This window comes from Rhododendron vialii, chromosome 1a (genome assembly GCF_030253575.1).
Source record: "Rhododendron vialii isolate Sample 1 chromosome 1a, ASM3025357v1".
Lineage (NCBI taxonomy): Eukaryota > Viridiplantae > Streptophyta > Magnoliopsida > Ericales > Ericaceae > Rhododendron > Rhododendron vialii.
The window spans coordinates 22,061,803-22,089,477 of NC_080557.1; the positions used below are offsets into that span (position 1 = coordinate 22,061,803).

Below are 27,675 nucleotides of genomic sequence, written 5' to 3' on the forward strand. Positions count from 1 at the left end.
AATCAAATGTTTTAAATTTTTAATGCAAACAATCTTGATTCTTTAAAGGCTTAATTGCAAGAACACCTCCTAAACTATCACTTTTGGCAACTTCACCCCCTTAAGTTTAAATTCGAGCAACTTCACCCCCCCTAACTATCAAATTTGAGCAAGTTGACCCCCTCCTCCATTTCGTCCAATTCTGTTAGGGATTTGGATGGAAAATTGAAAAAGTGGATGGAAAAATAAGTTAACATACCAAAATACCCTTATACTCCTTTCAAAAACCCCATCCTCTCTCTCTCTCCTCCTTCTACACCAGGCCTCTGCTGAACACCAGGTACACGATCTCTCTCTCTCTCGCTACAATACATAGTCTGCCTCTTCCTCTCTCTACCCCCGCACTAGAAAACCACCCTAAATCTTTCACCTCCTCCACGGTTTTTGTCCTCCCTCTACCCCACCAGAAAACCCTAAACCTACTTTTCACGGTTCACCACCTCCACTCACAACCTCCACGGTTTTCTCCACCTCCACCTCTTCCCTCCTCCCCACCAGTACACCACCTGTTTACCTCCATTTTCCTCCTATCTGTCCTCCATTTACTCTACACAAATCAGATAGTTACCCAAAAAAAAACCCCAACCAGATTATCCCCTTTTTAAAAAGCCCCTTTTAAATTCCCAACCCAAAAATGAGTAGTAGCTCTAGTTACACCAACAACTACTTACAGCAGCACAATGGAGATGAAAGATGCGATTGTGGATGAAAAGTAGTGATGAAACCCTCATTAACTGTGAAAAATCCAAGTAGAAGGTTCCTTGGTTGTGTAAACTATAAGGTAATTTAGTTGAATGTTTTGTTGTCTATATAATTTTTTGTTTCCTAAATGCTATTGTTTTGTATGTATACTGACAAGTTCGAATTTTTCAGAAAAAGAATGGTTGCAATTTCTTCGTATGGGTGGATCCACAAACATGCGAAAGAGGGTTGGAATATGCTAAAACCATGCAAGCAAAAAAGGAAGAACTCGAGAGACAAATTGAAGACTTGAAGATGATGAATAATGAGTTGGGAAAAGGAATACAAAAATTGGAAAAAGAAAATGATGCATTGTTCGTGAAGTTAGCAGAGTTGACTGAGATTAATGTCAAGTTAGTAGGACAGATTGGGCCAAGGAAGACAACAAATAGGCTAACAAATTTGACAACGCTTGTTGTAGTAGTCATCGTTGTGTTTGTGGTTTGTGTGCTAATGTCAAGGGTAAAGCACACCCATGGTAAAAAACCGTTGTATTTGGTGTGAAGCTATGTTATGAAATGCATGAGAGTACTAGCAGTTTTTGTGTGCTATGTTATGAAGCTATGTTTGTGGTTTGTGTGCTAGTGTCAAGCTATGTTATAACCGTTTAGAATTGCAATTTTGGATCTAAAAAATGGCAGTTTTGAACCACAAAACCCTGCAGTATTGAAGCTCCAAACACTACACTTCCTATAGTCCCACAACCTGCATTTGGTAAACCACAAAACTGCAGTTTTTAGGCTAAATGACTTGTTCAAAATTGTAGTTTTGAAACTAATTAAAACTTGAGGTTGACATAGTTAATCAAAAAACCTTTACCCTGTGTTCATGTCACATGAACTGGAAAAGTAATTACCAGGCAAAATGTAATGAAATCCATACCAGGCAAAGTCTAAATTTTCATGGTTCTTAAATAGCACTCTATAATCCAGTGAACAAACGAGATTCGACTACTAACAAGGAGAACATGAAGCACTAGCCCATTTCCTCTGGATTCCCAATTAAGTCCTCCAATAATCCCATGAACCAAGTCCAAGCATATTTGGTTTTTGCCTCCACAATAGCAAAGGCTAAAGGGAAGCTCTGATTGTTGCCATCTCTTGCCACTGCATGCATAAGTTGACCCCCAAATGGACCTTTCAGAAAACAAGCATCCAATCCAATGATTGGTCTGCAACCTGCTAGGAAACCCTTCACCTATGCATCATAACTTATGAACATCCTCTGAAAAAATGGAACTTGTCCATCACAAGGTCTGTCCACCTTAATTTTAGCCATGCTACCTGGGTTCCGCCTTCTCACTGTCTCACAATAGTCCCACAACTTTTTGTATTGTTCAGTATGATCTCCTCGAATCTTTTCAAGTGCCTTTCTCTTTGCCCTATACACCTTATACTCTGAAACATTAATGAGCCACTCCCTCCTCACAATATTCTTCATTGATTTTACCTTAGTCTCCGGTGCATCATTTAGTTTGGCTAAGTACTTATTGGAAAGCCAAGAAGCAGTTGCATTATTATTTGTGTAGTTTCTAGTACAAGTATGTTGTTGCCAAATATTTTTTATCTGGAATGATTTCTCACCATACATGGGAGAGGCATGAAGTCTAAATCCACAATCAAATGCACATTTGACAGTCACCCTCGTAGATTCATTCTTCACAAATTTAAATGTGTACCCCTCCTTTATATGATATTCCCTCAACAATTTCCTAAACACCCTTACATTAGGAAACTTCATCCCTATTATTAATTGGGGGTTCTTCATGCAAGAGTCTTTAAACTCACAAAAAGCAGGCTTCCCATCTTCACCTTCCTCAACCAACTCATTTTCATCACTATCAGAATCCCCCTCACCACATTCTGTTTCAAGGTTATAGGTACCTAGACCAACCAAGGCTATGTTCTCCTCTTCCTCTTCATCAGAAGACTCCTCTACCCCACTAAAAGAGTCACAAGAAGTTTCACTATCATCATTAGGTTGCCACTCACAGTTTGACTCACTATCCTTATCCATTTCAGCACCTACCGTTTCTCCGTCTTCATCTGCATTCACACATTCATTACCTACTCCATCCTCCTCTTCATCAACAACTGGTTCTTCTACGTGTTCAATTCCTCGTAATTCACCACCTCCCTGGCCATTTCCTATTTCTAAACCTCCTCCTAATTCAGTTATGGAGCTAGGGTCTGCATTAGTATTTCTATCTCTACCTATCACCTCCACCTCTGGCTCACGATCCTCGTCAGACCCTACCACATTGGGGCAATCAACATATAGATCAATAACCATATACTTCTTACCAGAAGAATGCACTGCAAACATTTCAAGCATATCATAATGAGATGTCAAGTTAACTAATCCATCATTCATGTCATGCATTGGAAGTTTATAATACATAGTTACGTGTTCCGTTACTCCATTACTATTTGTTAGTTTGTACTCCATTTGCCTAATTATATCCATCAACTCATAAAAGTTGAAGGAATCTGGGTCTACCTTTGTTTCGGCAATAACCCCATTCAAGTATTCTGACTGCAAACCCCTAACAAGTCTACCACTTAAGCGCATGAGCAATGTACACCTGAGGTCCACCATGATTTCTGTGTGACAAATAACTTATATTAATAACGAGAGAAGAACAATATTTTACTCTACTATTAAAAGACAATATTTTTTGTTCCCTGAACTTTATGAAGCCTTACTTTACTATATTAACAATAATATTCTAAGGCCTAAACCACAATTTTTTAAGCACCAGCCGTAATCCCAATATTTTAAAGCCGTAATTTTATACCCTAACTTAATTAATGCATATCCAAGTCAATCAACAAGTATTTTATACCCTAATTTAATTAAATAAATCAAAATTTCCCAACTTTTTAGGGTTTCAGTCTAATTTTTTAACCCCAATGCAATACCCAATTTCTTTAAGCCCTAATCTCAATTTTATAACCCCATTCTCATACTTTAGGGTTAAATATATAAAAAGTTAAAAAAATCCCCAAATTTTAAAACCTAATCTCGGATCTCGAACTTGCAAAAAAAATACATAATTCGAATATACTTAAACCCCCCTAATTTTTAAGCCCTAATGTCGGATTTTTAGGGTAAACAATTTTAAAAAAAATGAAAACCCCCAAACCCCCAAATTTTCAAATTTTAAAACCCTAATCTCGGATCTGGGACTTGCAAAAATGTAACATAATTCAAAGATCCCTAAACACCTGTAATTTTTAAGCCATGGGTTCCGATTTTTGGGTAAACAATTTAAAAAATACGAAAACCCCAAACCCCCAGATTTCCCAGATTTTTAAGTCGTAAAAACCTCGTACAAAATCATATTAAGAAGGCTATAAAGAACTTACAAATAGGTAGAACTCGTACTTGAAAATGACTTCAAAATGATGAACGAAGTCTGTCGATTTGTAATGAACCCTAGAACCCAGGGGTTTTTTCTGTTTGCTGGTTTTTCTGTTCGTTTCGATTGGATGAGAGGTGGGAGATGGGTTGGATGGGTTCTAGTGTTTTGGTCGGAAGAGAGAGAGAGAGAGAGAGAGAGAGAGAGAGAGAGAAATATCGTTTTTTTTTTTTCAGATGGAGATGAGATGGAAAATGTCGATCTTTGATCTTTTTACTGGTATTCTATCGTTCGTTTTTAAAAAAAAAAGAGTATAAAGGGTATGTTGGTCTTTTTACTTTTGTCCATCCATTTTTTGAACGGAAAAATGGGGGAGGGGGTCAACTTGCTCGAATTTGATAGTTAGGGGGTGAAGTTGCTCGAATTTAAACTTAAGGGGGTGAAGTTGCTAAAAAGTTATAATTTAGGGGGTGTTCTTGCAATTAAGCCTTCTTTAAACTCAAATGTAATTGATACATTCCCCCCTCCCTCTCACCGGTCCACACGGAAGACAAATAAAGAGATAAACCACTAATTAAAATACTAGCATCTTGAAGAACAACTCATAACAAACTTTAATTCACTATGTTGGCTACAAGACCATATTGTGACGAGGTAAAACGGATCCAGGGTGCTGTGGTGACCCCTCTGTAGTGACCATGTCTTAGCCAATATTTCCTAATCTGATCTCTTAATAATTATCTTTTGGATTAGTTTGTTGTGTTGTTGTAGTCTATCTTGTAGTGTAGTTTATCTTTATCTTCTTTTCCCTATCTTTTCTCATTCGGTTAAGTTGATTGTAATCTTATCCATCCAAGTGTGGATCTCCTGGTGTATATATATTGCTTCAATGAATATCATAAAGTAAGTTTTGGTTTTACTATCTTTTGACTCTCATTTATTATGGTATCAGAGCCAAACTAAATTATCCATCTTCATTTCTTTCTTATGGAAGAAAAAACATCATCTCCGTCAAAGTCAATTAATGACTTTGATGATCCATACCTTATTCATCACTCTGATAGCCCTACCTCCGTTCTTGTTTCACCACTCTTAACACCAAATAATTATAGTACATGGGTCCGAGCAATGCGTATGGCACTTCGTGCCAAAAATAAGCTAGGATTCGTCACTGGTGAAATTCCTAAACCCACCTCTCCTAATCAACTTCACCAATGGCAACGTTGCAATGATTTGGTTTCTTCTTGGATCCTTCACTCCATCTCCCCAGAACTTCGTGGCAGTATCCTATACGACACATCTTCTAAGGAAGTTTGGGATGATCTTCATGATCGTTTTTCTCAACCCAATGCATCAATGTTGTTCAAGCTGAAGAGAGAAATATCTCATCTTACTCAAGAAAACATGTCTGTGTCGCAGTATTTTACTAGGCTTAAAACTCTTTGGGATGAGCAATCTTCCTATATTGCACTTCCAGCTTGTACTTGTGGAGCCATCAAAGCAGTATCAGATGTATATCATCAAGATCGGGTCCTGCAATTTTTGCAAGGTTTGGATAGCTCTTATTCGAACTTGCGGAGTCAATTACTGCTTCTCGAGCCATTGCCGTCCGTTCAGAAGATTTATTCTCTTATTCAGCAAGAAGAAAAGCAACGTGAATTACATCATGCTCCAGCCATGGTTCCTGAAGCAGCAGCTCTTATCGTTGCTAATAGGAGTAACAGTGCACCAAAAGGTCCGAACGATTTGCAATATCGGTCTCGCAGACCTCATTGCAACTATTGTGATCAGGATGGGCACATAGAAGCAAAGTGTTATAAGAAGCACGGTTACCCTCTTAATGCAAAGAAGAAAGGTTCGCAGACTCGTGCGATTGGTTCGTTTGTGCCTGCTAATGAATCTTCTGGCGGGTCTTCGAGTCAAACTCATAGGAATAACACTTTTGCTGCCACAATTGAGCATGTTGCTGCCACACCCCTAGATACTAATTACATGCAACCTTCTGCTCCAATCACTCAAGCCCAATATCAACAAATTCTTGCCATACTTTCTTCAGGTACTTCTACCTCCACGGCGAATCTTGCAGGTAAAGCTCTTTCGTGTGTCACTTCTCATTCCTGGATTATCGATACAGGAGCTACAAATCACATGTGCTCCGATCTTACATTTTTTTCTTCATATTCCCCATGCACTATATCTCCACATGTTCAATTACCTGATGGAACACAAGTGGTTGTCACTCACATTGGTACAGTCCAATTCACATCTGAATTTTCCATTACTAATGTGTTCTTTGTTCCATCATTTCGGTATAATCTTATCTCTGTGAGTCAGCTTACAAGTTCTCTCCAATACTTCGTAACTTTCTTTCCTGATCATTGTGTATTTCAGGACCAGTCAACGAAGAAGAAGATTGGAATGGGCAGGATGCATGATGGACTTTACCTCCTTCAACCTCCTCAAGCCTTTATGGTCTCTTCCACCTCGTCTTTTGATCTTTGGCATTGGTTTTACTATCTTTTGACTCTCATTTATTACCATGTAGGACGACACACAGTCGTCAATCTTATTAATTAATGGTCTAGATCAAAAATTACCGGTCATAATTAAAAATTACATCTCAACCATTCATTGTTAAGACCGATGGCCCATGTGCGCCGTACAGGGTGGCTTACAGGGCCTTGCACTACAGGATTTCCCCAATCTAGATTTAACAGCCACGTGGTTTATATATCCAAAGGCTATTATAAGTTGTAACAGAACTGAAATGAATGCTAGGTAAAATACCCCTCTCAATTCATACAAAATATTCCGTTACTAATACCATAATTTCTCTACCCCCAACGGCACAGTCATCTACTGCACTATATAGTACTGTTTAAACAATTACTAACTTTGCAGTTACAAAGACATGAACAATCTCCTTAACTCATAACAATTTTTGTGGTTTGACCACTACATTTGAACAGTTTGGAAAAGAGAAGACCACACACGCACACACAAAAAAAAAGGCACCGTTTTGCCCTTTCGAATAATAGAACCTTTTTTTGTTTATCCCGTTATTGTGTTCTTCCACGTACGGAAACTATCTTTTGAAAATGAACAATCTACCCAAACTATTTTTGAAATAAGTTTTTCTAGAGACTCCAATTGTTTTTCCCCTTCCCATTAGAGAGCCGAATCTGGTAATAGGGAAGATGGTACTCCAATAAAATGCCCTTCCGTTCTATGTCCAAAGTTAACAGACTAGATAGAATTAATTCTAGCTCTGAACTCAAATGTAACCAATTACATTACGTACATGCCACTTTCATGAAGATGCAAAAGAGAAATGCAATCAGATGCGCACAAGCACATATATACACTGGAGTACTGGACGTATATATATGGCCCCTCAACACTTGCATGTCAACATATATACTCCACATCAAATAAAAATAATCAAATTATTCTAACCTTAAGCATACTGCATGGAATAGGGATATATACAACTTTTAAGATTCATCTATCCGCGCTGTCCGATCTCTAAACTTATAGAATTTCAAACGGCATATTTTCTCTTAGATTGTTAGAACTATTCGTTAGAATTTCTGTAAATTACTCCAACACAACAATAAAATATTGAGATTATTGGGATTAAATGCGGAAGCACCCAAAAACCGAGATTTGAAATGCAACCACAATCGCAACCAATGGAAGTACGAAGAAAAAATAAAATAGAGAGAGACACGCAAGAATAACGTGGTTCGGCAAAAACACGCCTACTCCACGGAGAGAATCCCGTTCTTCCACTATGAGAGAATTAATACAACAGAACACTCGAGTTTGAAAACCCAAACCCAAACCCAACCCCTTATACACCCACTCTCACACCAAGTACAAGACTTGACTTTTACACTTGCACACACATTGTTTTTTTTTTTTTACACCTCTCTCTCTGCTGAAAAAGAACTTCCCTCAACCCATCTATCTTATAAAAACACAAGGGTGTGGGCCTCCACACAAGACAAGTTGATCCAAGGGTTGAAATTGATTTGATCCAATGGTCGATGTGTGCTGTCCAACTCTCTTAAGAAAGTATCCACGCTCTTACAAATATATTACAAAAACTCTATCAAGTTGAGACGCTATCTAGATTCAAAGGATAATTCCAATTTCAATTGGGATGGATAGTGCCGTAGGCACGGACAAGCACTAGTTATATAAACATCTTCTAACCCATGCATTAATACCATAATACATGTTCCCATGTGAAGATGGAAGGACACACGGCAACAAGGAACCAGCTAGCACAATAACTAGCACTTCGGGAAAAACAGAAATTGTGAACCATGTGCAACACTTTGGGAATTTTCATTTATTGGGAATTTGAACCAACCCAATAGAGATAAATATGCAAGTACAAAAGTAAGAGTTTAAGAGAAAACAGTCACACGCGGCGCTGTCCTAAGAGAAGATGCGTCTCCGCTAGCACTGAGTTGTACGATGTTCCATTCTCCAAGATACAATAATCATTCAGAAATCTTTGTGTGCAGTTAAAGCTTTCCTACAAATCAAGAATTGCCTGTATGCTCAAAATACTATATACACAAAACTATATCTCACTTATCTTGTAGAACAATATGAGCTGATTTTCCACAGGCCAATTTGGTTTTTTTATTTATTTAAATTATTGAACAGTTCAGATTATTCGTGCGAGACTCAGGGTGGGCCCGTGTTGCCATCAGTGCAGAATCGATAGGCCGCCGTCAACCACCTAAATGGAAAATATAAAGATTGAATCGAACACCAACACACAGATGGGTAAGTTTATTCCTCTTCCCCCCCCCCCCCCCCCCCCCTCTCTTTTCTGCTTCTCTCTTCTCTAAAAATTAAACCCCCAATTCCATAACCATCACAGTGGCGGGCCGTGAATCCCATACATTGATCGCTACCTGGCCTTTCGTTAACTTTACTCCCTAATCAATAATGTTCACAACACAAATTCCGGCTCTGCTTTATTCTCAAATAAAAAATAAAAAATACAAGTTCTGCTTCACAACTTAATTGACAAATTTTTCTCACCGAGAATTGATTTTCTTTACAGAAAAATATTGAGAGGTAATGGAACAGCTTTTTGTTTTTTTAACACGAGGCAGTTGAGAGTAGTTCAAATTCTAACCAGTGTATCACGAAAAGGGAAAAAGAAGAAGTTAAGTCAAGCTAAATGTTTGAGAAAATGGCTCGAAGGAAGATGAGCAACAATTTCGGGGGTCAAGCTCCCATCTAGTGGGATTTACTGTACAGTTCGGGCCAGTCGGCCATTTTCCGGCGAACGTCAGTTTCTTTCAATGATTGGATCCGTTCATATTGTAGATCTCGTCGAGACACATAACCACTCAAAAATCATGTCCATCGGATATCATTCAATACAGGATCGGAACACATTTATTTTGGACAAATGAATGAGAGGGGTTCCAATCTAGTGTGAGCGGAGCTTGACGTGACAGGGGGGCTTGCCGTGGAAGTGGCATCCTTTGCTCTTGATAGCAAGGGTTCACGGATTTTGTCAACGATTCCTTGTGCTATGAGCCAGCCGACGACGTGTTCAAAGAGCAGTTCCGCGAGGGTTACTGAAGATTACATCAGTGTTTTGTGCCTGTTGTTTGAGCTTAGCCGTGTTTTCCGCTTGATACTCTAATACCAAGTTGAAGATGGATCCTCTGCTGACACCTCGTGCTGGTTTGTTTCGGTAGTACGCGTCATAGAGCCTGTAGCCTATAGTGCTTTCAGTAGTGCTCTTGTCTAAGATTTTGATAGTTTTGGTTCACTCCTATTACTTTGATGTAGTCTTTGCCTTCGGGCTTAAACGAAATATGCAATTGCTGTTGATAAAAAAAATATTGCTAAATCAAACACCAAACAATCCTTGAACTTCATACTTCAATTGCTATGATCCAAAATGATTTCTCAGCCTTCAAACTTCTCAAATCCAAATCTACCATCAAAATTCCAAGCGACTGACATTTGACACTTTAAAAGACACCAAGAATAAGCAAGTAATTGAATAAAATAATAAAAGTTAAAAAAATTATTTACCATTTAATTAGACGTCAATAATAGTTGAATTTGGAGTTAAATTAGAATATGAACTTAGAGCCCGTTCCAGAAATTTCACATTTTCAAACTCAAAAATAATATAAATGAAAAATAATTTTTTAATTTTTTTTGCACCGTATTAAAGATCTCAATGAGATCTTTCAAACAAGATCCATATTGCATATTTTTAAATTTCAATAAACTCATCATTTTTGAGCTTGAAATTGTCTTCTTAAAAAATAAGTACTTTCACGTTCCGGAACGGAGTCTTATTCAAATTCTAATGTTATTAACATTTTTTTTTTGATCCACAATGCTATTAACATTGAATCTGGATATTCTGCAAGGAAGAGACGAAAATGAGGAAACGAGGAAGGGGGAAAAAAAAAAAAAAGAGTTGGTAGGAGAAACGACAACAGGGTAGGACGTGAGTGTGGTTGGTGGCATATTGGGTTGGTGAACGCCTAACTCCCATGAACCCCACCGTTGCCACCCACCTCCTCTTCCCCTTTCCCATAAACAGTCATTGTAGTTACATAGACAACCTCCATTGCCACCAAGCCCCCTTCTCCTCACAAACAACCAGGTGTAGAGAGAGAGAGAGAGAGAGAGAGAGAGAGAGAGAGAGCCCAATGGCGCAAATTAGCAAACTCCCAAGTGGAATCCACTGCAGCCACTACAACCCAAGTGGTCCCAATCCCCACAATCAAAAACCTCATCTGGGTTCCGTACTATTTGGATCAAAGCTAAAAGGTTCAGCGAGTTCTTGGTGCTTGAGCCATGAAAGGGTCCCTAACCGCTCAGCTACCACAGCTAGGGTTCCGCTTAGGGTTTCAGCTTCGGTTGCTACCGCCGAGAAGCCGTCAATGGCGCCGGAGGAGATCGTGTTGCAACCCATCAGAGAGATCTCCGGCACCGTCAAATTGCCCGGCTCCAAGTCTCTCTCGAATCGGATTCTCCTTCTTGCTGCCCTTTCTGAGGTACACAATTTTTCCCCCCCATCTATTGAATATATATATATATATATATATATATATATATATATATATTTCACGTGGTACCTTTAAAATCACGTTCTGATCACATTGAGCGGCTCAGATCATCGAAATTCAATTGGGAAATGTGAGAAATGGCTGTATATATATATATATATATATATATATATATATATATATATATATATATATATATGTGTGTGTGTGTGTGTGTGTGTGTGTGTGTGTGTGTGTGGTAAACTCCCATCTCTTGATTGTACTTTAGGATTAGAAGTTCGTGTCGTATTACTCAATACGGGTTTTGAAGTACAATTGTGACAGGTGGGTGAACGTTAACGGTGGGGTGTGTCCCACACTCCCACTCTAAGCCACATAATGCGTGAGTGGGAGCGAGAGTGCAAACACATCGTTTGAAAACATGCCAATTACTAAAATCGTGTAGTTGAGGATGTTGGGAAAACACAGTATGATCGGATAATTCCAGAATACGAATGGAAATTACATTCAATAAACTGATTACAGATTACAGAAAGAACTGAAACAGATGAACATGAAAACCAAACTGAGCCCTGTAAACAGTATCCTTACCTTAAAATAGATTCCCGCCTCACCGAGTCACCGAAGGGTGTTGGAGGTTGACTGGCGTCTGTCTCCCATGATAGAATGGGTAGACTACAACCGTTGGAACACCACCGAAGGCTGCCTTGGTGAACTGACTAACGTCTCCCTCTTTCTCACACAAGATCAAGTTTAGAATGGTGCTATGAGGAACTTGTGAGAACTTCTGAAATGAGATTGAACAATTTATAGCCACAGAGGTGACTTGAGCTGCACATCATGAATAAATTTTTGAAAACTGCTGCCATGAATTTTGGAATGAATCAGGCCTTTGAGCTGCACGGTCCAGCAATGAACCTACAAGGGACCTTTCGTTTGCCTCGAAATACCCTCCGAATTTCCCAAGTTAATTCACAAAATTTCCAACAGTGGTTTGAGAGCGGATGCATCGAGCGAGGATTGAGAGCGAGAGTGAAGAATTGTATTGGAGGAGGATTATGTGACTTAGGTCCCACTTAACATCCTGACAACTAAAATTTGTGAGAGTGAGGATTGAGAGTGGGTGTGTCGAGCGAGGATTGAGAGCAAGAGCGAAGAGATATTGGAGGAGGATTATGTGACCCAGGTCTCACTTAACGGAGTGGATCTCCCTATTTTGGACAATCAGATGCGAGGTCAATGGCTTATAAAAAAAAAGAAAAAGAAGATGCGAGGTCAATGTTAACATAATTGCAGTAAGGGTTTTGGGTTTCTCTTTCACCTAAATTAAGGACTATTTTATATACTTTTGGTGTTAGTTGAAATTTGTTTCTAATCTACTATAGAGTAGAGACAGGTATAGCTTTTTTGGATTTGGATGAACTGCCTGTATTTGGAAGAGAAAATAAAGGCATTTACTATGACACAAGGTTGGATTTGGGAGAAATGTCTTTATTGAGGGAGAGCATAATGGCTGTTAGTCTCAAACAAGGCTGTAACTTATGTTTATTTAGTACTCGTATAAACACAAAAAAAAGAAATACCACTAACTCCATACCGCAGCATATTTAGTACTCTGTGTGTATATGGGTTCTGTCTAATTTATGATGCAGTATGGAGTAAGTGATATTTGTTGATTTTTTTTGCTTATATGATTTGATTTGAAGACAGATCTAAATTGGTTTTGAGAGGGCTGGCTTTATGTAGAAAGAAGTCAAAGAAACATCTTGTCAATTATTGATGTCTTGCACGAGGTAAAGAATTATGTTTTTAGAACTCAAACGTGATGATCATGGACCTCCTACTCTCATGGACCTCTAGATGAGTAGGATTCAGTTTAGCCGTTTAGGTACTAGCCTGGTTTGTTTTTGGACTGTTTTCTGGTAATTTAATGGCCCCATTGTATTTAACATAAAAGTTGAAGCTCTGGAATTGTGTAATTTGTCTGTTGACATAATTGCATTTACACTATTAGGTTTGACGCTGATAAAACCTTTTTGTTAAGTTATGGGTGTAGCGTGCATTTAGTACATAATTAATCTCTTATGTAAATAGATTTATTAGCAGACACGAAATGGGTACAAATACAAAGTAGGTTAGGATCAAGAGAGAGTGCAATCCAGAGAACACAACAAAGAGAAGTATTATTGGAAAACACACTGACTTCACTGTCTTTACTAACTTGGATTTACAATAAGGAGGTGCCCTCCTTTTTTAGGCATAAGGAGGGGAATACAAACAAGAAAATACTGACACGTTACTGTTCTTAGTCTTTGCATCATACGTCTGCCTACTACATCACTCATCACCATAATTACTCCACAAATTATTGGTCTTTACTATTTTACACATACATTATTGGCCTTTACTATTCATGACTCATAATTCACCCCTTCCGAAAAGGATGACATGAGCACTACTTTTACTTTATTTCACTTCACACTTTTTATTACATCACACAAAAGTAAATAAATATACATCACACAGCTGTCATGAGTACATGGTTGTCACTCTGGATCATCTGAACCACTTTCTCCAGAATAGTCTTTAGTTCTGTTGGTCAAGTAATACTGTTCCAAAAGATATCGAATATTCTGGCGCTATTCTTCCGGATAAGTATTATTGAATTTCCAATTTGCAGTTTCATAATGGAGGAGAGATGAGGGAACTTCTGCATGTGTCAATCCATTGAGTGATCAGAGTGTTTGAGTCATGACAAGATAATTCCCACTGTCGATTTGGATTCTCTGAGACTCTGGATATGCGGAGAGGAATATAGTGTGATACTCCTTTCGCCAAGTGATAGAACCATCTGGATTATGATGACTCCTGTTGTTGCGACTTGTCCAAAAAGCAAATTGGAGATTCCCGCCTGCGCTATTTGTCTGATCTTCTGTTGCCAGAAGGATATGCTTCCGAAAAACAAGAGAAATTTTAGAAAGAAATCTTCTGGAGGATGAATCTGATTAACTGCTGCATGTGCCACATAAACCAATACTGCTGATTTATTAAAACAAACACTTATGGTATAAACATCTACTAAATACCATAAGAGGAGATAGGCTTCCTTTTTGAAATAAAAGACATTGCGGTCATATATTTCAAACTGGGTGAGAAAGGAGTAGACAGGATGGAAAGGTAAACCTCCTATGAGACTTTCATCAAGACCATACTTGAAAATGCAAAGATGTTGAAGATTTTGACACATTTGGACACACCTGGAAAGAAGGGTTAACTCTAAAATATGACACTGGAGGGGAACGAGAAGATTAACTGGGTGGAAACAGAAAATCATTGGAAAACAACCAGGAACAAATGAATATGGCTTTGGTTTTGAAAACTGGTTGATTTCTTTTTTGAGTCTAGATAGAAAATCTAGAAGGACATTTGTTTTTCCCTTTATGTGGACAGCATCAAAACTCCAATTGGAAAACCAATTTTTCCATTTGAGCAACTGTGCTTTTGGAAGGTGCTTTTGTTTGAACTTGAGCATGCTGGGAAAACTCATCATATCAGTCTCAATTAGGAAATGATGACTGATTAGATGAAATTCAAACTTCTCAATGCTCATTTTAATTGCCAGAATTTCTTTGTAAGTAGAGTGATAATGAAGTTCTGCTGGAGAGAATGCACCACTTTTATATCCACAAATTCTGCGCTTTTGATTTGAATTTTCTTCCGAAATAATTGCTCTCCAATAAAGATTAGAGGCATCTGTATGAAGAACTCTTTTCCCATCTGAAGGTATGGTTAATGGAGGAAGGGTTTTGGCTATGGTTTTGAGGTCTTTGACAGCTTTGGTACAATGGGCTGACCAAGGAGGAGGGTTTTTTCTTTAGTAGAGCTGAAAGAGGAGTACGATATAGGGCAAGGTTGGGGATGAAATCAGCCATATAATTAACAATTCCGAGGAACTGTAGAGGATCCTTAGAAGGCAACTATAGAGCACACGCTTCAATTTTTCTTTTAGAAAAGATTTGAAGTAGTTTTGGAAAAGAAGTACCCAGAAGGGATTTAAGCTAGAATAAACAACAAATAAGGATGTAGAGTGTAATTATTCCTTTACTCTTGTATTACTGAACCTAATGAGAAAATAGCCCTAACTTTTGGGTCTCAATTCTAGCGTCAAACTTTACATGGTATCAGAGCACGCGATCCAGTGACCAACAACGATTGTACGCTTTGTTCCTCATTGACCCTAATTGTGCCTTTTTCCTCGTTGATCTTTGTCGGACAACTCACATTTGTTCTTTAATAGTCTTTTCCGGTGGTGCATCTGAAGACCCAGTGGTTGTACGACCTCTGACTAAGATCTTAAGTTTAGACCACTTTCTGACATACTCGTCGGAGCCTCGACGGCCCTTTTTCGACGTCACCTGGTCATGCCGGAGACTCGCCGGCCTTCTTCTAACTCAGATCTTGAGTTCTGACTTGTTTCCGACACTAACTATTCTCGCCAGAGACTCACCGGCCATTTTCCTACAATCTCCTTGCTTTCGCTGCCCTTTCCAACCACGTATAGGTGTGTTTTCTAGTTTTTTTGTGTTGCCAGAGGTTGAGTAGGCTCGTTTTTTGGATCTTCTAGATACTAGGTCTGTTGATTTCGAGTTAGTACAATTGAGTTACACTTGTTTGCTGCGATTTTGTGCTACTTTGGGGCTGATTGCTGCTCAGTTAATTGTGTATTTGTTATTTGGGGTTTCTGTTCTTCTGTTGAAATGTCGGGAGGATAAACAAAAGGCTTCCGCTAGTGCAAAGGATGAGTTGAGTTGTGTAGGGACTCTGGATAACTATTCTCTGGATATTTGGCACATTAAGTTGGATGGTACCAACTATTTGATTTGATCTCGTACTTTTACTTTGGCTATTGAGGCCAAAGGGATGTTGGAGTTCATTGAGGGGCCTGTTACTCCACCTGTTAAGGCGGTTGAACTCAAGAAATTTAAATCTCAGAAATCGTTAGTTATGATCTGGTTGTTTTACTCTATGAGAGCTGATATTTGCCATACTTTCTTGCTTCTTGATACTCCACATCAGATTTGGACTACTGCAGCCCAAACCTATTCGCAGCAAGGTAATGATGCACAGTGTTTTGAGTTGAGGAAGAGACTCCGTACATTGGAACAAAATCATCGCTTTGTCGCTGTGTAATTTGCTGACTTTAGTGGAGTCTGGCAGGAATTTGATTATTATCTGGGGTTTCAGGCTGTTTGTGCTGTTGATGTTGCTAATTGGCTGAAGAGAATAGAGAAAGAGCGTGTTTATGACTTTCTTGTTGGTCTTGATGTGAAATATGATCTGATTAGAGTGCAGGTGTTGGGTCGTGTTCCGTTTCCATCTTCGGGAGAGGCCTATGCCATTGTTCAGCAGGAGGAGAGTAGGAGGGGTGCTATGGTGCATATTACTACTTCTGATCATTCTGTTTTGGTTGCCATTCCTCAAGGTTAGTTTGGTTCTAGTGGTGGGCTTGTTCCACAAAGTGGTAAGTCATAGCCTGGTGCTAGCGGTGGGCCTATTGATCGTGAGTCACTTTGGTGTGATCATTGCCACAATACCGGCCATACCAAGGATTTCTGTTGGAAGTTACATGGTCGTCCCACTCGTGGGCGAGGGGGTGGACGCGATGGTCGTGGTCATGGTCTCATTCGTTCTCAGGCCTAGGCTCATGTTTCGGAGTCTACAGTTGCTACCTTGCTTGATTCTGGATTCAGTACTGGGGTTTAGGCGTCTTCTGGTTGTATTAGTGGATTTTCTCAGGGGGAGATACAAGCTCTCAGGCCCCTAATGGCTCGGGCTAATTCTCCATCTGCTATAGCTTCCACTTCCACAGCAGGTCCCACTTCATCCTACTTTGCTCACATAGGTATTCCGGCTAGTGCATTTATTGCCTCTTCTGCTATTCCTCTGATTATAGATTCCGGTGTTGTTCCTCTGTATTTGATTCTTACTCTACTTATTCTGGTAAGGATAAGGTCAGGGAAAGGTTCTGTTTGCTATTCTCCCTCTATTTTCCTCTCTTCAGTTCTACATATTCCAAACTTTGCCACTAACCTTCTGTCCGTTAGTAGTCTAACTCATTCTACAAATTGTTCAATGACCTTTTTTCCTGCTCATTGTGTTTTTAAGGAACTAGACACGGGCAAAGTGATTGGCAGTAGTAAAGCACAGGGGGGCCTATATTTTTTGAGTCTGCACCTCGTTCACTCATGTCATGTGGTCTTTCCCTGCAAGCAAATACGAGTTCAGCTCTTTCTATGTTACATCAGTGGCACAGTAGATTGGGTCATCTCTTTTTTGGGATTTTAGAGAAATTTTTCCCTAATTTAATTAAGCATTGTTCTAGGAGTCTTTTTTTTGTCAAGCCTGTGACCTTGGAAAACATAAATGTTCATTTTATGCACCTATTAATAAACGGAGTGCCTCTCCTTTTGTAGTTATTCATTTTGATGTTTGGGGTCCTTCCCCTGTTATCTCTCTTAAAGATTTTCGGTGGTTTGTCACTTTTATTGACTGTTATTCTCGTGTTACTTGGGTGTATTTACTTAGGTCAAAAAGTGAAGTCTTTTCTTGTTTTAAATCTTTTCATGCGATGGTGCGCACTCAATTTGACACGAATATCAAAATTCTCTGTAGAGACAATGACATTGAGTGTATCAATAGGAATTTTAGGGCTTTTCTGGATGAAAATGGTATTCTTTTTCAGACGACTTGTGTTACACTCCACAACAAAATGGAGTTGCTGAACGCAAAAATCGTCATCTTGCTGAGGTTGCTCGCTCTCTTTTGTTCACCATGAATGTTCCCAAATATTTATGGGGAGAAGCGATTTTGACTACAACTTATCTTATCAACCGTATGCCATCCAGTATTCTCTACTTCAAAACTCCTATTGAGTGTTTCCCTAACAGTTCTCGTGTCCTGACTCTTCCCCTGAAAGTTTAGTTGTATGTGTTTTGTTCATGCTCCTCACCCTTTTGGTGGCAAGTTGGGTCATAAAGCCCATAAGTGTTTTTGTTGGGTATTCTTGTACCCAAAAGGGCTATAAATGTTACGATCCTCACTCTAGGAAGTTTTTTGTCTCTATGGATGTCACTTTTTGGGAAATCTCCATCTCTTCAGGGGGAGCAGCATGTTAGTCAGAAAGAGATGAGGGAGGAAGAGGTGTTTACATCTCAGAATCAAGGGTCATGGTCATTTCCTTTTCGTAGTGAGGAGAAGAAGGAGAAGTCTAAGTGGAACCGGTGTCTGTTGTTAGTGCAAAACAGGACATTGGTGGATGAGTGGATAGGGACAGGCATATCAGAACAAGTGAATGGCCTAATACCTTGGCAATATATCAAAAAAAGGAAAGAAAGACAAATCTTCATGTGTACTGCCACTTTGCCAATCACCATCCCCTGCTTCAGTTCCGGACTCCTCAGCTGACTCATCTGGTAATGAATCTTCTCCCATTGAACCTCCTATTATTGATTCTGATAATCTTCCTGTTGCTCTTCGGAAAGGTGTTGTTGCTTTCGGAAAGGTGTTAGGTCATGTACTCAACATCCCATTTCCCAGTATGTCTCTTATGATTGTTTATCTCATTTGTACCATGCTTTTGTTTCGTCTCTTTCTTCTATATCTATTCTACAGAATTAGCAGGATGCATTCATGATATATGAGTGGAAAGGAGCTATGGTAGAGGAGATGACGGCTTTGAAAAAGAATGGCACTTGGGAGCTGGTGTCACTCCTGGGGGGAAAGAAATCAGTGGGATGCAAGTGCGTTTTCACTGTCAAGCAGAATGTTGATGGTATAGTTGAGAGATACAAGACAAGACTTGTTGCCAAGGGTTTTACTCATACCTATGGTATTGACTACGAGGAGACGTTTGCCCAAGTAGCAAAGATGAACAATGTGCGAGCTCTAATTTCTTGTGTTGCCAATTTGAATTGGCCTATTCACCAGTTTGATATGAAAAATGCATTCCTTCATGGGGAGTTAGAGAATGAGGTGTATATGGATGTACCACCAGGTTTTTCTTCCTCCGAGACTGAGGGAAAGGTGTGCAAATTGAAGAAGGCTCTTTATGGGTTGAAGCAATCACCTAGAGCTTGGTTTGACAGATTTTCAAAGGCCAGTGTTTTAAATGGCGCTTGGCGCTAGTTGGGCGGCAACCCGCTGCCAAGCGCCTAGCCGGCCGCCAAACGATTTGGCATTTTTTTTTTTGAATTTTAAAATATTTTTAAAATAGGTCTGCAAGCCTTTTAATGTACTACGGAGTACTATACTTTGAATCTTGCAATGAGATGGTGAAGTATTATTATTCTTCGAATCTTGCAACGAGATGATGGAGTATTAAACTAATAAACTTTATTGGGAAAGAGGGGACAGAGAATTGGGGTTCCCAAAGTCTTGTTTTTTCTGTAGTAATGAATGCTTTCATTGGGAGTGAAAACTTTGAATATATCTATTATAGATAAATAATATATTGTATGTACATATTATATATTATAGCATTGGGAGCATAAAAAGAACTCCTCCAGTCGACTAGGCTTCCAGAGCCAACCATAAATGCATAGAGCACCCCATGCATGCTCCAGCACTTGCACACCTGGCCTTTCTTTTTCTTTCTTTCTTTCTTTCTTTCTGTTTTTTTTTTGGCTTTTAGCTTTTCCTCTTTCTTCATTTTTCTGATAAAAAAAAGGGAGACTGGAATGAGGGAGAGACGAGAGACGAGAGACGAGAGAGAGTGAGATCGCGATTGACGACTGGCGTGAACTTGTTTTTTCATCTTGAGTTGGAAGGCGACGACGATCGGCGTGGTCTGGAGTTGGAAAAAGTCCTGCCAAACGGCCGCCTAGCTCCGCCAAAGTCCGCCTAAGCTTCCCTGGCCGCCGAACGAATTGCCGAGGGGTGTAGGCATGGCGGCGACCTGCCGCGGAGCGCCTAGGAGGCCACCATTTAGAACACTGTCAAAGGCTATGTTGAGGTTTGGTTACAAACAGAGTCATGCAGATCATATTATGTTCATCAAGGGAGGTGTTAGTAAGATTGTTGTCCTTATTGTTTATGTTGATGATATAATAATGACAGGCAATGATGTGGCTGAGACTCTCAATCTTAAGTCTAGTTTGGCTTAAGAATTTGAGATTAAGAATTTGGGACCATTGAGATACTTTTTTGGAATGGAAGTGGCAAGGTCTGATAGAGGTATTTTTATCTCCCAACGAAAGTATATATTTGATTTTGGAAGAAATAGGTATGTTGGGTTGAAGACCTGCAATTTCTCCTATTGAGGCAAATCATCATCTTAGTGGAGATGTGGGGGAGCGTACTGATAAGGAAAGGTATCAACGACTTGTAGGTCGACTAATATACTTAGCTTACACTCGACCGAATGTTACTTATGCAGTGGGTGTTGTTAGTCAGTTTATGCATGACCCTCGTACTTCACATCAGGATGCAGTTTATTGTATCTTGAGGTATCTCAAATCATTCCCAAGGAAATGAATTCTATTCTCCAATCATGGTCACCTGCGGTTGGAGGCATTTACTGATGCCAACTGGGTTGGTTCTGTGGATGATAAACGCTCCACTTCTGGCTACTGTACTTTCCTAAGGGGGAATTTGATTACTTGGCTGAGTAAGAAGCAATCTGTGGTCGCTAGGTTTAGTGCAGAAGCTGAGTATAGAGCTATGGCATATGGTGTTTGTGAGCTCTTGTGGCTCCAAACCTTATTATGTGATACTTTCTGATAATGGTCTTATGAAACTCTACCGTGACAATAAAACTGTCATAAACATTGCTCATAATCCCGTTCAGCATGACAGAACGAAGCATATAGAGATTGACAAGCACTTCATCAAGGAAAAGCAGAGCGAGGGTTTGATATGTATGTCTTTTGTGAGATCTGAAGATCAATTAGCTGACATATTCATAAAAAGGACTTGGTAGCAAGAGTTTCCACCCCATTGTGTTCAAGTTGGGCTTGATTGATATCTTCGCACCAACTTGAGGGTGAGTGTTAAGTTATGGGTGTAGTGTGCAATTGGTACATAATTAATCTCTTATGTAAATAGATTAGTAGATAAGGATGTAGAGTGTAATTATTCCTTTACTCTTGTATAACTGAATGTAATGAGAAAATAGCCCTAACTTTTGGCTCTCAATTCTAGCGTCAAACTTTACACTTTTGGAGTACACAACTCCTGATGGAAATAAACGATACAGCCGAGAATAGTTCTATACTTCTATGTCAAAGTTGGGGGTTGCAAAAGGCCTTGCACTGCCAGCATGACTTTTCATTGGACGAAAAAGAGCTCATACATTTGATGGAAGTAGAGCACCTGAAAATGTTTTGCAACTTGGAAGGTTTAATTGTTAAATTCTTGTGTGAAAGTTTTTTGGACATTTTATTGGTGTAAAGTCATCTAACTCAAGGCCAATTGGCAACGAATGGAGAGGTCGCCCAAGGTCATGTACTAGTTTTGAACATTATAGATAACCGACGTAGTACAAGCTGTAATACTCCCTCTCACATGCGACCCCTGGTTCTCACACAAAGTGTTAAACTGAGGTTTCGTAACGTAGGGATCATAATGGTATGAGGTGCACTTAAGGCTCTTCAAAGGGGCAATCAACCAAGTGAGTTTTGTCCAAAAGACTCTAAAGCACAGATCTTATCCCATGTTTAGTCAGTTTAGATATCCAACACAAAATGAATTGCAAAGCTCTAACCAATTATTAAAGTGAATTGTCAGTTACTAATTGGTGGACATTTTATAGATATATGTTTATATTTCACTTGTGCTCCCATATCTGCATTGTTCCCAACCCCCCCCCTCTCTGTTTGTATCTTCTAATGTCTTTCAACCTGTACAGAAGTTTAATGTGTAACACTCTTTTAATTTATAGAGAGCCACTGTTGTGGACAACCTGTTGAACAGTGATGATGTCCATTACATGCTTGGTGCTTTGAGAACTCTTGGGCTACAAGTGGAAGAAGATAGTGCACTCAAACGAGCCGTTGTAGAGGGTTGTGGCGGTCTATTCCCTGTGGGCAAAGAATCAAGGGAGGAAATTCAACTTTTCCTGGGTAATGCAGGAACAGCAATGCGTCCATTGACAGCTGCCGTTACTGCTGCTGGTGGAAACTCAAGGTCTGTCTAATGTGTTTATGTACTATCTACTTTGCCTGACTCAATGTTCTAAAAATTACTGGGCACTAGTCGGGCAGACAAGGGGCGCCAACTAGTTGGTCGCTTAGGTGCCTAGGCGGGGACTAGGCGCCGACTACTCGGCTGCCTAATCGAGGCGTTGGGCCACTGCCTAGCGCCTAGGCGGCCGACTTTTAGAACACTGACCGGACTATGTTTGACTCAATTGGATAAAAAGAGAACATTTCCTGCAGTAACAAATTTTTGTTGTGATGAAATTTGTATGAAAATAACTTTGTCATTATTTGTGGCACCTGAGTGATGATCTAGTCAATCCAAAAGATTGGGATTTGACACTATACTGACGGAGTCATGTATCTTATACTGTGTCTCCATATTAGAGTGTAGTACCTTGTTCTAAGAATATTTAGTGCTTGCAATTTGTTTGCCTTTCTAACCTAACATTTCAATTGCTTTCAGCTACATTCTTGATGGGGTTCCCCGAATGCGAGAGAGACCAATTGGTGACTTGGTCGCCGGTCTTAAGCAGCTTGGTGCAGATGTTGATTGTTTTCTTGGTACAAACTGCCCTCCTGTTCGTGTAGGTGGAAAAGGAGGTCTTCCCGGGGGAAAGGTGAGCAGTCATTTACCTTATTAGTGGCATTTTTGCAATTAAAGGGATATTTTTCGAATTAGCCCTTCCATTGAATTCCCACTACTTGTATTTTGGGGATTCATGTTTTTGTTCTCAATAAGCTGCAGTATTGGCAGCTCATTTATGTTTGGAGCTGCGGCAGCAAACTCATGTTAAGTATAGCCTCTATCCATGTGAATATAGTGAGAAAGACAGTTTAAGCTTGTGAAGGATATGATATCAAGTTTAGAAGAAATTAGGTTGAATTTGTTATAACTTGAATTAATTTCATAGATGTATATGTTTGAGATAGACTAAAGTAGCATGAATACTGGTTCATGGGACTTGTGGTTTAGCATTCCTTTTTTAACAAATGTTTGCTCCTTTGAAATATCAGTGTCTCATGAATCAAATAAGGGGAGGGGGAGGTCAACAGTGTGCTATCAATTCCCGTGTTGGTCCAATCCATATGGGGCTTTGCCAGGGCTTCAATTGGATTCTCCGCTAGTGGACGCTGGGAATGGTCCCGAGTTAGCCGGTCCATTGGGCCAGATACCGAGTTATAAAGAAGAAGAAGCTAGAGTGATGCAGAACTATCACAGTAACTACTTTGGGATAGCATTATGGAAAAGGGTGGTAGAAAATTTCTGAATACTCTAGTTTCTCAGTTTGGCGGGCAGAGGATGCAGTTTTCGCACAATGGCGTGGAAATGGTGCATTCAAATATTCTTTGCGAAGGCAGATAATTCCTATTGAAGCTTTGTCATGGTTTATATGAGCTTTTCTAGGATTGGTTTGGATCAGTTTCATTTTGGCATTGCAGGATCAGATGCTGGAGACCATAGTTCTTTTGAGCTGGGTGGTTGCAAGGACCTCTGTTCTAGAAGGCAGGGAGGATTTTCTTCTTTTGAAGGCATAAGCAAAATTTTGTTGGTGTTCATCTTATATGGCTTCGAATGAGGGGGAACCCCAGATTCCTCAGACAATAATTGCTCCGAGATGTCCTCAAAAGTGACCTTTTTGGGGTGGATGCTTTGTATAAGAGATTGATTGGTGCACAAGGGAAATTGCTTACAAATTCGTATTGCACATGTAATGTGTTCCAAGGTTGATTTCTCAATCGGACTCTTTTCTGGAGTCGTATGTCTACTACAGTTAGAAAATTACTGAGATGCTTCAAGGCAGTTGTGCCTAGAAGATAGTTATAGTGGTGTTAATAATTTACCTTCAATGCCTTTCCGGTGAATTTGGAAAGAGATGATTGGACATATGATGAGGTCAAGATAAGTTCTTATAAGCTGATGCACCAGCATTTACGTTCCTCTGGGTCTTTGTTGATTTTGTTTGAGGTTTGAGTAGCGGGTAGGCTTTTGAGTTTCATTCCTTTTTGCTTTGTTCTCTTGTATGCCGTGCTTCTAGTTGTGCTATTACTCGTCAGGAAACTTGTATTTGACTTGATTCAGTTTATGCTTCGATGAAGAATTGAAACCAACCACATTTGCGGCTTGCCAAATGTCCTGAACTTTTTGACAATGGACTACGTAGTCTATTTAATAGAAGTCTGAGTACATTCTTTAGAAGCCAATTTATCTTCATCAATCTTCCTTTCTTGTGCGCTTTTTTGCAGGTGAAGCTCTCTGGCTCAATCAGTAGTCAATACCTGACTGCTTTGCTCATGGGAGCTCCATTGGCCCTAGGAGATGTGGAGATTGAGATTATTGATAAACTTATTTCAATACCTTATGTTGAGATGACTTTGAAGCTGATGGAACGGTTTGGAGTTTCTGTAGAGCACACTGATAACTGGGATAGATTCCTGGTCCGAGGAGGTCAAAAGTACAAGTAAGCCTCTTTTGCACCAAATTCTTACACCAGTTTGTTAAACTTTGCTGCATTCTAAATTAGTAGAATTTCATCAGGTCTCCTGGAAATGCTTATGTCGAAGGTGATGCTTCAAGTGCTAGTTACTTTCTAGCTGGTGCAGCTGTCACTGGTGGGACTATCACTGTTGAAGGATGTGGCACAAGCAGTTTACAAGTATTGCTCCCACCTTTGTGCCATCTTTTATTGTTGTCATCCCTTTGTGATAAAAATCTATAGTTCTGGACACATCCTGACCTTTTGCTGTTGAAGGATGTGACACAAGCAGTTTTCAAGTATTGCTCCCAGTGCACAATATAGTTTTCTCGAGTATTTGCAAGTTGATATATTTGGATTTGTATGGAGTCGGCTCTTGGGTTCCACTCTGGTTTCTATTACTTATGCCCAAAGTGTTTCCGACTCTTCCTAATTTATAAACACTTGCATGTTTCTTTTGTCTGACATGCATTTCTTTTTAAATTTCATTGTTGAGTTTCTAGTTGATGAATATACGCATGTTCACCTGTTAAAAAGTGATTTGCCCATAATTTTCTGGTGCAAATAGGTACCCAATTCATATTTTTAATTTTGACTCTACTTATCTTTATTACGTCATGTAAAACATGTGACCTTTATTTTACTCATTTCTCTTCTGTTCAAGGGGGATGTTAAATTTGCTGAAGTTCTTGAGAAAATGGGTGCAAAAGTTACTTGGACGGAGAACAGCGTGACCGTCACGGGCCCACCTAGGGGTTCTTTGGGGAGGAAACATTTGCGTTCAGTTGATGTTAATATGAACAAGATGCCAGATGTTGCCATGACCCTTGCTGTTGTTGCTCTTTTTGCCGAAGGTTCAACTACCATAAGAGACGGTATGATTTCACATTTTTGGTTGTGGAAGAATGAGATCAGAAGGGACAAAATTTTCATTGATCCAAGAACTTCCCATTTCTTGCTTCTGCGCTTCACAGTTTGTCACCTACATGAATGTAGTAACTATATTTTTATAGGACCTAAATAATGAGTTTGTTTCTGATTTAAAAAATGAACTATGAGTTTGTTGTAGGTTTTTATCTGGTAGTGTGTGAAATATCATGTCAACTGTCTTATACTAGGTTTTTGAAGAACCGATTTCTCCCGTCATTAAAATTTCAAAGATAGCTTCTTTTTCGAATATGCACGTATTATATACATGTCTACGTACTAGATTGTGACTCTCACATACTATACAGAACATTGTCTGGTCATTTGTTTGGAGTTCTAAAACCCACTCTTTAACCACAGCCCATTGTGTTAAGTTAAACATCATATTGATCTACGGAGAGATTGTTCATGCTATAGACTTATTTAAAGAGATTCTTGTTTCGTTTTTTGTTGTTGTTGTTGTTGTTGTTGTTTGGGTACTTAGTTACTAGCTTAAAGAGATATCTTGCGAATCTATTTTGCTAAAGAGTAGTCATATACTCATATGAGTTCATTCAGGCCAGTGGATTATAATTTTTCCTCATTAAAAGAATTCAATGTTTAAACTGATCCCTAGTCTCTGTGTTTGCTCTTAGTGGCTAGCTGGAGAGTGAAGGAAACCGAACGGATGATAGCTATTTGCACAGAGCTCAGAAAGGTAAAAGTCTAGTGGCATCATTAATTTCTCTTTAGGGTTCTTTTCCTTTCTATTGTTGGACAATTTTTATCTTTTAACACTGCCATTGGATTTGAATTTTCAGTTGGGAGCAACAGTTGAGGAAGGGCCAGATTACTGCGTGATCACCCCACCAGAGAAGTTGAACGTAACAGCGATCGATACATACGATGACCACAGAATGGCCATGGCATTTTCTCTTGCTGCCTGTTCCGATGTTCCAGTTACCATAAAGGATCCCGGTTGCACTCGCAAAACTTTCCCCGACTACTTTGAAGTCCTCCACAGGTTCACAAAGCATTGAATAAACATAATATATTCAAGCAAGCGAAGAAAATGAGAAGCATATGTAAGAGAGACGAATGTAAGATTTCTATTTCCTTCCGATTTGCCTTGTAATTGTTCAGAATGTATGTGGCCAATAATGTGCGATTGTTCTTAGGGGATTCTTACCAATTAGAGAACGTATTGTATTGTGTAGAGATACAGAGTCCCGGAAAAACGAGTGCAATGAAGCTGGTTTTGACCCATGTGTACCGTTATTCGGAGTTGATTATTTTATCGATGGCACAATTTTATTATGGGTCTAAATCAAGGTTGGAAACTTGATGGTACATTGATTGGGTTTGTTTTGTTGAATGAGTATGTGAGGCTAATACAGCTCTGGACTCTACAAAAGCGAGTCTGAGTTGGGATGTTCATTTTTCCGGTTTTTTTTTTTTTTTGGGGGGGGGGGGGGGCGGGGCGGGGTGGTGTTGGTTCTGTCCTTCTGGAAAATGCAAATGCAAATACCAAAAAAAAAAAAAACTGCTTGCATTACCGTCGGAAAATAATTACATACTTTTGAGGAAACACGAAAAGATGTTTTTTGAATTTTCCAGAACTCATTTTCCTTGGGAATTAACAAATAGTATATGATACGGAGAGTGTTTTGGATGTTTCTGATATTTTTGTTTTTGAAAACACTACCAAACGGGGTCTTAACTCGATTTTCTATTGGCAATTTCTAGGTAACAATCCATTTTTGGTTGTCTATTTCTATTTGGGATTTCTTATTCCTATTTCTTTTTTATGATTCGTATTTTGTTCTTATTCATGTGAATTTATTATATTGTTTTCTTGATATGTGAAAAAGTGGACAAATAAGAGTGAT

At 39.3% G+C, this 27,675-nt stretch overlaps 4 protein-coding genes across 5 annotated transcripts; 3 read left to right on the forward strand and 1 right to left on the reverse strand.

The window, feature by feature from the left end:
• The first annotated feature begins 569 nt into the window (after nt 1-569).
• On the forward strand, nt 570-1,367 carry LOC131324742 (uncharacterized). The gene is made up of 2 exons (XM_058356839.1): nt 570-820; nt 913-1,367. Exons 1-2 carry the CDS (start codon nt 758-760, stop codon nt 1,282-1,284), a joined length of 435 nt encoding a protein of 144 aa, XP_058212822.1. The 5' UTR covers nt 570-757; the 3' UTR covers nt 1,285-1,367.
• A 388-nt stretch (nt 1,368-1,755) lies between these two features.
• Nucleotides 1,756-3,378, reverse strand: LOC131329571 (uncharacterized). Its single transcript, XM_058362780.1, has 2 exons — nt 2,064-3,378; nt 1,756-1,958 (listed from the first exon to the last, which is right to left on the reverse strand). The coding sequence occupies exons 1-2, from the start codon at nt 3,376-3,378 to the stop codon at nt 1,756-1,758; spliced, it is 1,518 nt and encodes a 505-aa protein (XP_058218763.1).
• Nucleotides 3,379-4,848: 1,470 nt separating this feature from the next.
• On the forward strand, nt 4,849-6,649 carry LOC131324747 (uncharacterized). Of its 2 annotated transcripts, none has more exons than XM_058356850.1 (2): nt 4,849-6,227; nt 6,533-6,649. In XM_058356850.1, the coding sequence occupies exons 1-2, from the start codon at nt 5,129-5,131 to the stop codon at nt 6,574-6,576; spliced, it is 1,143 nt and encodes a 380-aa protein (XP_058212833.1). In that variant the 5' UTR covers nt 4,849-5,128; the 3' UTR covers nt 6,577-6,649. The 2 variants fall into 2 exon arrangements, with proteins under 2 accessions (XP_058212833.1, XP_058212843.1); XM_058356860.1 differs by having other exon boundaries at nt 4,849-6,197.
• Nucleotides 6,650-10,557: 3,908 nt separating this feature from the next.
• LOC131324759 (3-phosphoshikimate 1-carboxyvinyltransferase 2-like) lies at nt 10,558-27,052 on the forward strand. Its single transcript, XM_058356869.1, has 8 exons — nt 10,558-11,199; nt 22,148-22,392; nt 22,870-23,023; nt 24,651-24,865; nt 24,943-25,060; nt 25,545-25,755; nt 26,443-26,504; nt 26,608-27,052. Exons 1-8 carry the CDS (start codon nt 10,693-10,695, stop codon nt 26,824-26,826), a joined length of 1,731 nt encoding a protein of 576 aa, XP_058212852.1. The 5' UTR covers nt 10,558-10,692; the 3' UTR covers nt 26,827-27,052.
• Nucleotides 27,053-27,675: the final 623 nt, after the last annotated feature.

Coding starts and splice junctions, on each gene's coding strand:
- LOC131329571 (XM_058362780.1), bottom strand. CDS start 3,378: ATGGTGGACCTCAGGTGTACATTGCTCATGCGCTTAAGTGGTAGACTT. Junction 1,959..2,063: donor AGTGAGAAGGCGGAACCCAG/GTAGCATGGCTA, acceptor GTTTCCTAGCAG/GTTGCAGACCAATCATTGGA.
- LOC131324742 (XM_058356839.1), top strand. CDS start 758: ATGAAACCCTCATTAACTGTGAAAAATCCAAGTAGAAGGTTCCTTGGT. Junction 821..912: donor TTGGTTGTGTAAACTATAAG/GTAATTTAGTTG, acceptor CGAATTTTTCAG/AAAAAGAATGGTTGCAATTT.
- LOC131324747 (XM_058356850.1), top strand. CDS start 5,129: ATGGAAGAAAAAACATCATCTCCGTCAAAGTCAATTAATGACTTTGAT. Junction 6,228..6,532: donor CTCCACGGCGAATCTTGCAG/GTAAAGCTCTTT, acceptor TGTGTATTTCAG/GACCAGTCAACGAAGAAGAA.
- LOC131324759 (XM_058356869.1), top strand. CDS start 10,693: ATGAACCCCACCGTTGCCACCCACCTCCTCTTCCCCTTTCCCATAAAC. Junction 22,393..22,869: donor GCTGCTGGTGGAAACTCAAG/GTCTGTCTAATG, acceptor AATTGCTTTCAG/CTACATTCTTGATGGGGTTC. Junction 23,024..24,650: donor GAGGTCTTCCCGGGGGAAAG/GTGAGCAGTCAT, acceptor GCTTTTTTGCAG/GTGAAGCTCTCTGGCTCAAT.